Source organism: Thalassophryne amazonica, chromosome 8 (genome assembly GCF_902500255.1).
Source record: "Thalassophryne amazonica chromosome 8, fThaAma1.1, whole genome shotgun sequence".
Taxonomy (NCBI): Eukaryota; Metazoa; Chordata; class Actinopteri; order Batrachoidiformes; family Batrachoididae; genus Thalassophryne; species Thalassophryne amazonica.
This window is the reverse complement of record NC_047110.1, coordinates 31,606,680-31,619,560: the sequence shown is the minus strand read 5'-3', so window position 1 is coordinate 31,619,560 and position 12,881 is coordinate 31,606,680. Positions and strand designations below refer to the sequence as shown.

The 12,881-nt window shown below is 41.3% G+C and overlaps 1 protein-coding gene across 15 annotated transcripts in view; it reads right to left on the bottom strand.

The window, feature by feature from the left end:
• LOC117515402 (AP-3 complex subunit beta-2) overlaps positions 1 to 12,881 on the bottom strand; it is a 207,692-nt gene that overhangs the window by 117,026 nt on the left and 77,785 nt on the right. For all 15 annotated transcript variants that reach the window (XM_034175956.1, XM_034175958.1, XM_034175957.1 and 12 more), the window contains exons 2-6: positions 5,157 to 5,232; positions 4,697 to 4,771; positions 4,400 to 4,495; positions 1,858 to 2,018; positions 1,136 to 1,202 (exon numbers count right to left, since the gene is read on the bottom strand). In XM_034175956.1, the coding sequence (XP_034031847.1) occupies positions 1,136 to 1,202; positions 1,858 to 2,018; positions 4,400 to 4,495; positions 4,697 to 4,771; positions 5,157 to 5,232 (475 nt within the window). The remainder of the gene's footprint in view (positions 1 to 1,135; positions 1,203 to 1,857; positions 2,019 to 4,399; positions 4,496 to 4,696; positions 4,772 to 5,156; positions 5,233 to 12,881) is intronic.

Genomic DNA, 12,881 nt, shown 5'->3' with positions numbered 1-12,881 from the left:
ATTGGCGTTTGGTGTGATCAGCGACGGCTTCGCTTCACACCCCAACCAGATAAGTGGTTAGACAGGAGCTGCACGAGTATGTATTAGAGGTGGAGGTGGAATTCCCACCATTGTTGTTTCTGGGTGTGCACGCACCCACATCTGACTGTTTTTGCTCCTCGCCAGCAGTACCAGATCCGACACTCGGAGACGGTGGCCTCCTGGGGACTCGGAACTTGGCGGCTCCAGTATTCTCCGGGTTCGGTGGCGGAGGAAATCGTGTGGTTCCAGTTCTTCTTAGGACAGACGTCTTCTATCCTCGAGCCTGCCCACACGTCACCTTTGTGGATTGACTGTTTGCTCAAATTCTGTAATCCTCTGTGTTTTTGTTGTGCTCTTTCACAACAGTAAAGTGTTCATATTCGACTCTTTGATTGTCCGATCATTTACGCCCCCTGTTTTGGGTCCGTGTCACTACACTTTCCCAACAAAGCTGATGTCTTCCAGGAGGACATGGGATCCATTCACAGTGACAAAACTACTAGTAACTGGTTTGCTGGGCATAGTATTACTGTACTTAATTAGCCAGCCAACCTGCCTGACATGAACCCCATAGATTGTCTATGGGGTATTGTCAAGAAAAAGATGAGCAACATCAAAGTCAAGAATACAGATGAGGAGAAGGCAGCTATCAAAGCAACCTCAGTTTCCATAGCACCTCAACAAGCCACATCCTGATCGTCTCCATGCCACCCTGCACTGATTCAGTAATTTTTTTCTGGATGGATCTTATGAAATATTCAAATATTTTGAAATATGCATTTTCTGTTTTGTTATCTATTTATTTATTTTTGGGGAGATGTAAGTCATTAAAAAAAAAACTATTTAAACATTTTAATTTATATATAATGAGGCTAGAATATAAAATTTTCACTTTCTGAAACACCCGACAAAAAAATAAAAATAAATACTGAACTTTTTCATCATATTCAAATCTTTTAAGATGCTCTTGTATTTAGTTGGTCAAGAAATATATGAATGGAGGTGTTGATTTTTAATTTAATTTAATATTTATAAAAATGTTTTACATCTGTGGAAAAAAACAGGTATGAGGGAGACAAAATATGGGCTCAACATAAACTGTAAAAAAACCTACTGTGGTTTTGTCAGAAAGGAGTTTCTCTATGACTTCAATAAGGTGGTCTTTTTGTTCAGGATCCAAACTGAGGGCAGATAAACATGAATCATCAATGAAGAAGGTTGAAACAACACATTTATATTGGTCATATTTTTCAGCAAACCAAATGCATTGTCAGTTGCTGGGTGTCTTAAAATCACATATTTGAGTGTGTTGCCAAAAACACCTTATAGCTGCTGTGGTGTTGCTATTCCAACATGTTTAAATCTTGAAGAACTAATCTAGTTCTGTGCAGCACACTAGGCACTCTCTCAGAATAACTCAAGCATGTACAGTATTTCATTTATTATTGGGAACTTTCTGTAACTGCATTTGACTGGAAAAGGTAGCTTTTACAAAAGGTTTTGACAAATATGACCCTTTTAATGTTATTGCCAGATTCTACTGCCAGAGAAGTAATGGGTTTTGGAATGATCTACCTTGTACTGCTGCAGAGGGATTTCATTTTAACATAGCTACAAATCATGGAAACATTTGATCTTAGTTCAGTGAGTCACTGAACCAAGAAGCCACAAAGTAATTTTACATTCTGAAAAAGATTTCAAGCTCAAAAAGGAATGATCTTTGCTTTTAAGCACACCTATAAATTTCCTTGACTAAACATCTAGTTTTCCTCATCTTCTGCAGCAAGTATTGAGACAAAATAACAGTGAAAGGGAAAATAAAAATGACTACTTCACCTGTAGAGTTTTGGGATTGCGTGAGCAGCTGTTTTCCTGACGTACGGCGACATGTCTGAAGCAGCTTCTTTGATCGCCAACATCATTATGGGGACGATGATTGTGACGCGTATGCTAGAGAGAACTCGAAGAGCGCTGGCTCGGATCAGCTGGTTAGGGTCCTTCAAAAACACAGAGAAGGAGCATCATAAGAAATGCTGTTGGACACTATGGGTTCTATCATGATATAGGGTGCAGAATTTGGGATGCGTCTGAAGGCACATTACTATTTAAAAGCAGGAAAAGATCCGTGCAAAGTTCCACTCTGGGCGCAAAGGACTTTTGAGTTACAGTATTCATTAGGCATGGGTGTGTCATAGGCAAAACATGATGGCAACCAATCAGAGTCATTCCAGGCACACAAAGCTGCAGTATGGAGAAAGTGGTCACTTCCCTTAGGTCAAACAGTGCAGCAACGAGCTGAGGTTTTATGATTTTCCATAAGAGTTTATTCTTATTTCATTTAACCTTCATTGGTGCTTGTGGTGGAACTTCTTAATCTCCACAAAAAAGGTCCATGCTGGACTCTGATGCAAATAATCGCAATAAAAACTCCTCTGACAGTTCAGCAGTTATGAAAAAGTGATACTAAGATCAACATTTTGCTCTAGAGTCTGGTCAGATACCATTATATCAAACTGCGGTCCAAGCAGACTCTAGAAGAAACATGATTCTGGAACCCACAATATTTAATAACACTAGATGAAGATAAGTTGATGCTTATGTACATGTGGATAGTCTGTGTTCTCGACTCTATCAGAGACTCTACTTCCTCCGCAGACTTCATTTGTATGGAGTCAATCAAAAAAATAATGTTGTTGTTTTACCAGACAGTTCTAGAGAGCCTAGTCAGATATGGCATGACTGCCTGGTACGGCAACCTCTCTGTACAACTTAAAACAAACTTAACAGACAAATTGACAATGCAATGAAGATAATTGGAAAGAAACAATATCAGTCCCTCAGTTCACTCTACGAAGAGTCTGTTCTGAAAGCAGCTCAGAGGATACTAACGGATACAGCTCATGTCCTCCATACAGAGTACACTCTCCTTCCCTCTGGGAGAAGGTATAGAGTCCCTCAGAGCAGACTGAATAGACTCAAAAACTCATTCGTCCCCATGTCTATCAAATTGCTAAACAATAATGTCTAAAAGTGGAATTGTGCAACACTTATGGTGTTTCTCTTGATTTCCTGTCGTGTTAATTTGTTATAGATGTGGCTGTGTTTCTGTTTGTATTTGTTTGTTTTCCTTTTGTAAAGGCACTTAGCATGAGTCCAAGACAAACTTCCCTAAGAGGATAATAAAGTGTATCGTATCGTATCGTAAGTGAAATCGAAGACAACTGCACAGGTGACAATTACATAAAATTAACAGTTTAGAAACTATTCTGATAAATATAGCGCTGAGGTTTGCTTGAACCCCAGGTGTACTGATTTTCCGGTCACAAAAACATCACTTCAGTTTGTAACCTCACATCACCGATGCCTTGGTTTTACTCCATTTTGTTGTGTGGGCCGCCAGAAGAGGAGGTACTGCTGGCCCACCACCAGAGGGCGCCCTGCCTGAAGTGCGGGCTTCAGGCAGAGGGCGCTGTGGCCACGGACACAGCCGGGGGTGACAGCTGTCACTCATTATCTCTTGACAGCTGTCACCCATCTACACTTCATCATCCCACTCCATAAAGACCGGACGTCATCTCCACCTCGTTGCCGAGATATCGTCTACCTTAGGAGGTACTTTGTTCTCAGCCATTATTTTTGTCTACCACAGACAGTGTTTGCTTGTGATATTTTTGCAGTCGGTTTTGTGAGTGCTTGCAGCTGGAGGCTGGGTTTGGACTGACATCTTCACTCCAAACTTTTGATAAATACACATACTACTGCACGTGCCAGCTTTTCTGTATGAGAGGTGGAAGTGGAATTTCCATCATTGCTTGTACTGGGTGTTCACACACCCACATCTGATTGTCTCTGCTCCTCGCCAGCAGTACCGGATCCGACACGCGGAGACGGTGGCCACCTGGGGTGTTCGGGATTTGGCGGCTCCAGTATTCTCCAGGTTCGGTGGCGGAGGAAATCGTGTGGTTCCGGTTCTTCTCAGGACAGACGTCCTCTATCTTCGAGCCTGCCCACACGTCACCCTTGTTAATTGGTTATTGTACACATTCTGTAATCTGCTGTGTTTGGTTGTGCTTTTCACAACAGTAAAGTGTTCATATTTGACTCTTTCATTGTCCGTTCATTTACGCCCCCTGTTGTGGGTCCGTGTCACTACACTTTCACAACACATTTATCCTGTAAAGACATCCGTGCACAATGTGAACAAATTATTCATTTTGTAAATTTTTCATTTCTAGGCTTCATTCTATAATTTCATATAGTATATATATATATATATATATATAGTATATAGTATATATATAGTTTCCTTCTTAAAAGCAAGTTGTAAAACTTTGTGACACTGGATAAAATGTGATGAGAGTAGGTGTATGTGTTCTACCTTTAGGCCTCGTTGAAAAGTAGAAATGGACAGCAGGGCAAGGTCCTGCTGCTCCTCAGCATAACGCACCAAGTAAACATAAACCAACTTCTTTACCTGGAGGGACGATTGGTGTAAGAAACAGAGAAAAAGACCAGATTTAAAAAAAAAAACCAAAAAGATTTCATCCAAATTATGTAGATGAGTGTGAATGCTTTCACTAAATCAGAGATCAATGTGCCCCTTTAAAATATCGACAGCAGCCGAAGAAAATATTTAATGAGATGTAAGCAACATGAAATTGATGTCAATACAAACCTCAATGTTTTTACAGGCCACATTTTTCACCACAGCAGGGAAGAGATCAGATGCGTTTTTACCTCGGGCGATCATCTGTGAAGAAAATGTGCACACCATCAGTTCATAAAAAAAATACGATATATACACTGTATATCCTAATCTGCTATTGAGCCGACAACCTTTGCTTCTCTAAAATTAATGCACTGCTCCCATAATTGGGCAACAAATGGCCAAAAAGTGCAATTTTCTGTGTACCATCAATAATTTGTAACATGTGCACCTTTTTATATTCTTTTTAGTTCTCATCAATTTGCCATTTTAGTCTGTTCTGTCCTTCCAGGGTAATGAAGAGACAGACTGAATCTACAGGAGGACTCTGACACAGCATAGTAAAACCAAGCAAATCAAATATATTTCATTTTTCAATGAACATGCAGCCACAGCAGCTGTTGACTGAAATCGCTGTGCAAACACTCACAGCCACAATCCGCTTCATTGCCTCCAGCTTCAGGGAGTCTTTGTTGCTGTCCAGCATCTCTTTCAAGTCATCATGTCTGTAGGAAGAAAACACTGAAATGACACAGACCTCAGCTCAAAGCCTTTTTTTATTATACTCAAAAATGAAATAAAAGCTTGTCCGCAATTTGTGACATACATCTTCAAGCGCTTTTCTGGGATTGGGTTGAAAGCTCTTGCAGGGGACACCAAACTTCCCTTGCCTGGGCCATATTAACCACCTCTGACTGGGGGATCCCGAGGTGTTCCCAGGCCAGTGTGGAGATATAATCTCTCCACCTAGTCCTGGGTCTTCCCCGGGGTCTCCTCCCAGCTGGACATGCCTGGAACACCTCCCTAGGGAGGCACCCATTGGGCATCCTTACCAAATGCCCAAACCACCTCAGCTGGCTCCTTTCAACGAGAAGGAGCAACAGCACTACTCCGAGCTCCCCATGGATGACTGAGCTTCTCACCTTATCTCTAAGGGACACACCAGCCACCCTCCTGAGGAAGCCCATTTCAGCCGCTTATACCCATGATCTAGTTCTTTCGGTCATGGCCCAACCTGCATGACCATAGGTAAGAGAAGGAATGAAGACTGACCAGTACATCGAGAGCTTCGCCTTTTGGCTCAGCTCCCTTTTCGTCACAACAGTACGGTAGAGCGAATGCAATACCGCCCCTGGTGCACCGATTCTCCGGCCAATCTCATGCTTCATTATCCCCTCACTTGTCAACAAGACCCCGAGGTACTTGAACTCCTTCACTTGGGGTAAGACCTCATTCCCTACCCGGAGTAGGCAATCCACCGGTTTCCTGCTGCGAACCATGGCCTCAAATTTAAAGGTGCTGATCCTCATCCTAGGTGCTTCACACTCGGCTGCAAACAGATCAAGTGAGTGTTAAAGGTCAGAGACTGATGAAGCAAATAGGATGACATCATCTGCAAAAAACAGCCATGAGCCCCTGAGCCCACTAACCTGAACCATTCTCCCCCCGACTACGCCTCAATATCCTGTCCATGAATATCAAAAACAGGATTGGTGACAAGGCACAGCCCTGGCAGAGGCCAACCCCCACCGGAAACGAGTCCGACTTACTGCAGAGCACCTGAACACAGCTCTCGCTTTGTGAGGACAGAGATTGGATGACCCTGAGAAGGGACCCCCCCCTCACTCCATAATCCTGCAGCAGCTACCACAGTATCTCCCGCGGTCCCTGATCATACACCTTCTCCAAGTCCACAAAGCACATGTAGACTGGATGGACATTCACTACAGCAGGGAAGAGATTAGATGCCATATATATATATATATATATATATATATATATATATATATATATATATATATATATATATATATATATATATATATATATATACACACACACACACACACACACACACACACACACACACAGTAGTGTGCAGAATAATAGTAGTGCTATGTGACTAGTAAGTCCCTTCGGCTGCTCCCTTGTTTGCACTCGGGGTCGCCACAGTAAATCCAAGGTGAATCTGCATGTTGAATTGGCACAGGTTTTACGCCGGATGCCCTTCCTGACGCAACTCCACACTACATGGAGAAATGTGTCAGGGGAGGGATTTGAACCTGGAGCCTTCTGAACTGAAAGCAAGCACATCCAGGTTTGAGTATATTTCGTATTGTTACATGGGAAACAAGGTACCAGTAGATTCAGTAGAGTCTCACAAATCCAACAAGACCAAACATTCATGATATGCACACTCTTAAGGCTATGAAATTGGGCTATTAGTAAAAAAAGGTAGAAAAGGGGGTGTTCACAATAATAGTAGCATGTGCTGTTGACGCTACAAACTCAAAACTATTATGTTCAAACTGCTTTTTTAGCAATCCTGTGAATCACTAAACTAGTATTTAGTTGTATAACCACAGTTTTTCATGTTTTCTTCACATCTGCGAGGCATTAATTTTGTTGGTTTGGAACCAAGATTTTGCTTGTTTACTAGTGTGCTTGGGGTCATTGTATTGTTGAAACACTCATTTCAAGGGCATGTCCTCTTCAGCATAAGGCAACATGACTTCAAGTATTTTGACATATCCAAACTGATCCATGATACCTGGTATGCGATATATAGGCCCAACACCATAGTAGGAGAAACATGCCCATATCATGATGCTTGCACCACCATGCTTCATTGTCTTCACTGTGAACTGTGGCTTGAATTCAGAGTTTGGGGGTCGTCTCACAAACTGTCTGCGGCCGTTGGACCCAAAAAGAACAATTTTACTCTCATCAGTCCACAAAATATTCCTCCATTTCTCTTTAGGCCAGTTGATGTTTTCTTTGGCAAATTGTAACCTCTTCTGCACATGTCTTTTATTTAACAGAGGGACTTTGTGGGGGATTCTTGCAAATAAATTAGCTTCACACAGGCGTCTTCTGTCACAGCACTTACAGGTAACTCCAGACTGTCTTTGATCATCCTGGAGCTGATCAATGGGTGAGCCTTTTGTTGTGTGTTGGGGGGTTTGGCTGGATGTTTTTGTGTTGTTTTCTTTTCTTTGCTCTTCAGGTGGTATGCAAACTGGTTTTTGTCTGTGGAGAAGGTGCTGGCAGAAGAGTCCTTCACCCTCATCAGCATTATTAGTTGCACCTGTGGAGGATGTTCACGTGCAGGCCTACTGACTCGCAGCACCTGTGGATGATGCTCACGTGCAAACTTAAAGACTTTCAGCTGAAGCAGATAATGAGATGGCGTTCTGCATTTAAGCCATGAGTGGTTCAAGCAGAATTGCCGGGAACTCGACCTTGTGATGTTCATTTGTGAGACGCTGAGGACCACGCCAGGGTTTGACACATCGTGCCTGTGAAGGAGGACGGGTGAGGGACACATGCTGTCAGCACACATCAGAGGTGATTATTGTCTGAATGATCGTTAATAGTAATTTGGCATTCTGTTAGGCAGTATATTTGAACATTGATGAGAATTGTGCAGTTTGCTTCTCACTGCCGTGGCGTACGGACTGATGATCCTCCACCTGTTGTGAGAAGCTGCTCATTTACATAAAGCTTAAATTCAGACCTGAATGTGTTGCTGATAGTGTGTGCCTCTGAAGGATATTTGCTGTAGCTCTGTTGACTTACCTCACCTTTTTCCATCCTTCACAGAGTCAGTTTGTCGTGTCCACCTGGGGGGGTGTTTGGCGGTGAATCTGAGTACAGAAGCGCCGAGGCTTCGATCCTTTTTGGCGCTGGAGAGCGCGCCGTCCTTCACTCCGCCACACAAACCAAATATTTATGTTGTACACTAATTATTGCACTGGAGGGGAAATAAAACCGTTTTGTTTGTGGAACCGCTTTCTGGTTATTTAGCGCTGGGTTCGGTCAGACGTTGGTCCGCTCCTCAACCTGCGTCTGCACATCAATCAATCAATCAATCAACTTTTTTTTTATATAGCGCCAAATCACAACAAACAGTTGCCCCAAGGCGCTTTATATTGTAAGGCAAGGCCATACAACAATCATGAAAAACCCCAACGGTCAAAACGACCCCCTGTGAGCAAGCACTTGGCAACAGTGGGAAGGAAAAACTCCCTCTTAACAGGAAGAAACCTCCAGCAGAACCAGGCTCAGGGAGGGGCAGTCTTCTGCTGAGACTGGTTGGGGCTGAGGGAAAGAACCAGGAAAAAGACATGCTGTGGAGGGGGGCAGAGATCGATCACTAATGATTAAATGCGGAGTGATGCATACAGAGCAAAAAGAGAAAGAAACAGTGCATCATGGGAACCCCCCCACAGTCTACGTCTAAAGCAGCATAACAAAGGGATAGTCCAGGGTCACCCGATCCAGCCCTAACTATAAGCCTTAGCGAAAAGGAAAGTTTTAAGCCTAATCTTAAAAGTAGAGAGGGTATCTGTCTCCCTGATCTGAATTGGGAGCTGGTTCCACAGGAGAGGAGCCTGAAAGCTGAAGGCTCTGCCTCCCATTCTACTCTTACAAACCCTAGGAACTACAAGTAAGCCTGCAGTCTGAGAGCGAAGCGCTCTATTAGGGTGATATGGTACTACGAGGTCCCTGAGATAAGATGGGACCTGATTATTCAAAACCTTATAAGTAAGAAGAAGAATTTTAAATTCTATTCTAGAATTAACAGGAAGCCAATGAAGAGAGGCCAACACGGGTGAGATATGCTCTCTCCTGCTAGTCCCCGTCAGTACTCTAGCTGCAGCATTTTGAATTAACTGAAGGCTTTTTAGGGAACTTTTAGGACAACCTGATAATAAAGAATTACAATAGTCCAGCCTAGAGGAAATAAATGCATGAATTAGTTTTTCAGCATCACTCTGAGACAAGACCTTTCTGATTTTAGAGATATTGCGTAAATGCAAAAAAGCAGTCCTACATATTTGTTTAATATGCGCTTTGAATGACATATCCTGATCAAAAATGACTCCAAGATTTCTCACAGTATTACTAGAGGTCAGGGAAATGCCATCCAGAGTAAAGATCTGGTTAGACACCATGCTTCTAAGATTTGTGGGGCCAAGTACAATAACTTCAGTTTTATCTGAGTTTAAAAGCAGGAAATTAGAGGTCATCCATGTCTTTATGTCTGTAAGACAATCCTGCAGTTTAGCTAATTGGTGTGTGTCCTCTGGCTTCATGGATAGATAAAGCTGGGTATCATCTGCGTAACAATGAAAATTTAAGCAATACCGTCTAATAATACTGCCTAAGGGAAGCATGTATAAAGTGAATAAAATTGGTCCTAGCACAGAACCTTGTGGAACTCCATAATTAACTTTAGTCTGTGAAGAAGATTCCCCATTTACATGAACAAACTGTAATCTATTAGACAAATATGATTCAAACCACCGCAGCGCAGTGCCTTTAATACCTATGACATGCTCTAATCTCTGTAATAAAATTTTATGGTCAACAGTATCAAAAGCAGCACTGAGGTCCAACAGAACAAGCACAGAGATAAGTCCACTGTCCGAAGCCATAAGAAGATCATTGTAACCTTCACTAATGCTGTTTCTGTACTATGATGAATTCTAAAACCTGACTGAACCTCTTCAAATAGACCATTCCTCTGCAGGTGATCAGTTAGCTGTTTTACAACTACCCTCTCAAGAATCTTTGAGAGAAAAGGAAGGTTGGAGATTGGCCTATAATTAGCTAAAATAGCTGGGTCAAGAGATGGCTTTTTAAGTAATGGTTTAATTACTGCCACCTTAAAAGCCTGTGGTACATAGCCAACTAACAAAGATAAGTTGATCATATTTAAGATTGAAGCATTAAATAATGGTAGGACTTCCTTGAGCAGCCTGGCAGGAATGGGGTCTAACAAACATGTTGATGGTTTGGATGAAGTAACTAATGAAAATAACTCAGACAGAACAATCGAAGAGAAACAGTCTAACCAAATACCGGCATCACTGAAAGCAGCCAAAGATAACGATACATCTTTGGGATGGTTATGAGTAATTTTTTCTCTAATAGTCAAAATTTTGTTAGCAAAGAAAGTCATGAAGTCATTACTAGTTAAAGTTAATGGAATACTCAGCTCAATAGAGCTCCGACTCTTTGTCAGCCTGGCTACAGTGCTGAAAAGAAACCTGGGGTTGTTCTTATTTTCTTCAATTAGTGATGAGTAGAAAGATGTCCTAGCTTTACGGAGGGCTTTTTTATAGAGCAACAAACTCTTTTTCCAGGCTAAGTGAAGATCTTCTAAATTAGTGAGACGCCATTTCCTCTCCAACTTACGGGTTATCTGCTTTAAGCTACGAGTTTGTGAGTTATACCACGGAGTCAGACACTTCTGATTTAAAGCTCTCTTTTTCAGAGGAGCTACAGCATCCAAAGTTGTCTTCAATGAGGATGTAAAACTATTGACGAGATACTCTAACTCCCTTACAGAGTTTAGGTAGCTACTCTGCTCTGTGTTGGTATATGACAATAGAGAACATAAAGAAGGAATCATATCCTTACATAACACCTTTGCCATTCTGGTTATTCTTCTATCCATTATGATGGGGGTTTTCCGTTTTCTTCCACGTATCTGTTTTTTTTTTTGTCTATTTTAAAGCATTGGAGATCACTGTAGATGAACAGCCTATAATTTTTTGCACCTGCGTATAGGTTTTCCCCTCTCCAATCAACTTTTTAATCAAACTACGCTGTTCTTCTGAACAATGTCTTGAACGTCCCATTTTCCTCAGGCTTTCAAAGAGAAAAGCATGTTCAACAGGTGCTGGCTTCATCCTTAAATAGGGGACACCTGATTCACACCTGTTTGTCCCAATAAATTGACGAACTCACTGACTGAATGCCACACTACTATTATTGTGAACACCCCTTTTCTACTTTTTTTTTTACTAATAGCCCAATTTCATATCCTTAAGAGTGTGCATATCATGAATGCTTGATCTTGTTGGATTTGTGAGAATCTACTGAATCTACTGGTACCTTGTTTCCCATGTAACAATAAGAAATATACTCAAAACCTGGATTAATCTTTTTAGTCACATAGCACTACTATTATTCTGAACAGTACTGTTTTATATTTATATATATATACACACTGTGACCTAAAAATTGTTGTCTTTAGGGCAACAAATTCCTCCCACAATATATGAAAGTGCTTCCTTCCTGCACAGAAAACCACGGTAACTGCAAAGTGGTATAATCAATCAAACACGTTGACTTCTCAGTGGTATTTCAGCAGAAATGGCACACAGAACATGTATTGCTGAAAATGTCATCTGGTACTACCAGTTAATATTCAACCAGCAGTTAACAATTAAGAACAGCTAACCAACAGGACAGCTGTTAGATGTGACCCATTACAAGGTACACCTGACTGTAAATTGTTTTATTATTCAATTTTTTTGTTTTGGTAAAACACTTCAAAGCATCTCGTGTAAAAGCTCTTTATAAATAAAGTTATTACTATTGTTAATTGTCAATATTCTATTTAGCTGACTGGTATTGTGTCCAAGGTGTACCCCGCCTCACGCCCAATAACTGCTGGGATAGGCTCCAGGTCCCCTGTGACCCTAAATTGTTGCAACAGGTTATAGAAACTGAACAATTTAATGAATATTCTATTTACCCAAATCCATTTGTGTAGTGTGGTTCCATCAGCAACACAGCTCGTTTTTCTTTCCAAACAGTATCAGAACACAAACAACGTGCTTCAGTGAATATCTCCTAATTTATCTATTAGGGCAAACAAGGCAACACAAAGCCAACTGAATGTCACGGTGAAAATTATCAAAGTGTTCACACACCCTCTCTTTCTTTCTTTTTTTTTTTTTTTTGTTTTAATTGGCTGGAGGTGACCCAGGTGTGATTTCACTCTAACTGCTGCATCTTGTTCACTGCTGCACCTGCAGTCTGTGCAAAATGTCCAAAGTTCAGCCTGCATACGGCCAACTAACCCATCTCCCTTCAGATGTCACATGCACACAAACGTAGCGACAGATTAATTAAATACAATGTCATATTGTACAAATAATGAATGTTTATGAGTTCAATGGTACGAATATTTCATGATGTAAAAGGTGGAATGTTCCATTCAACGAGGCTTCATTATTTGTTTTATATAACGGCTAAAATAGATGCTTGTGATTTGATATTATATTCATTTATAAACAACAGGAAAGGGACTTACAGTTGCATGTAAAAGTTTGGGCACCCGTGATGATTTCCATGA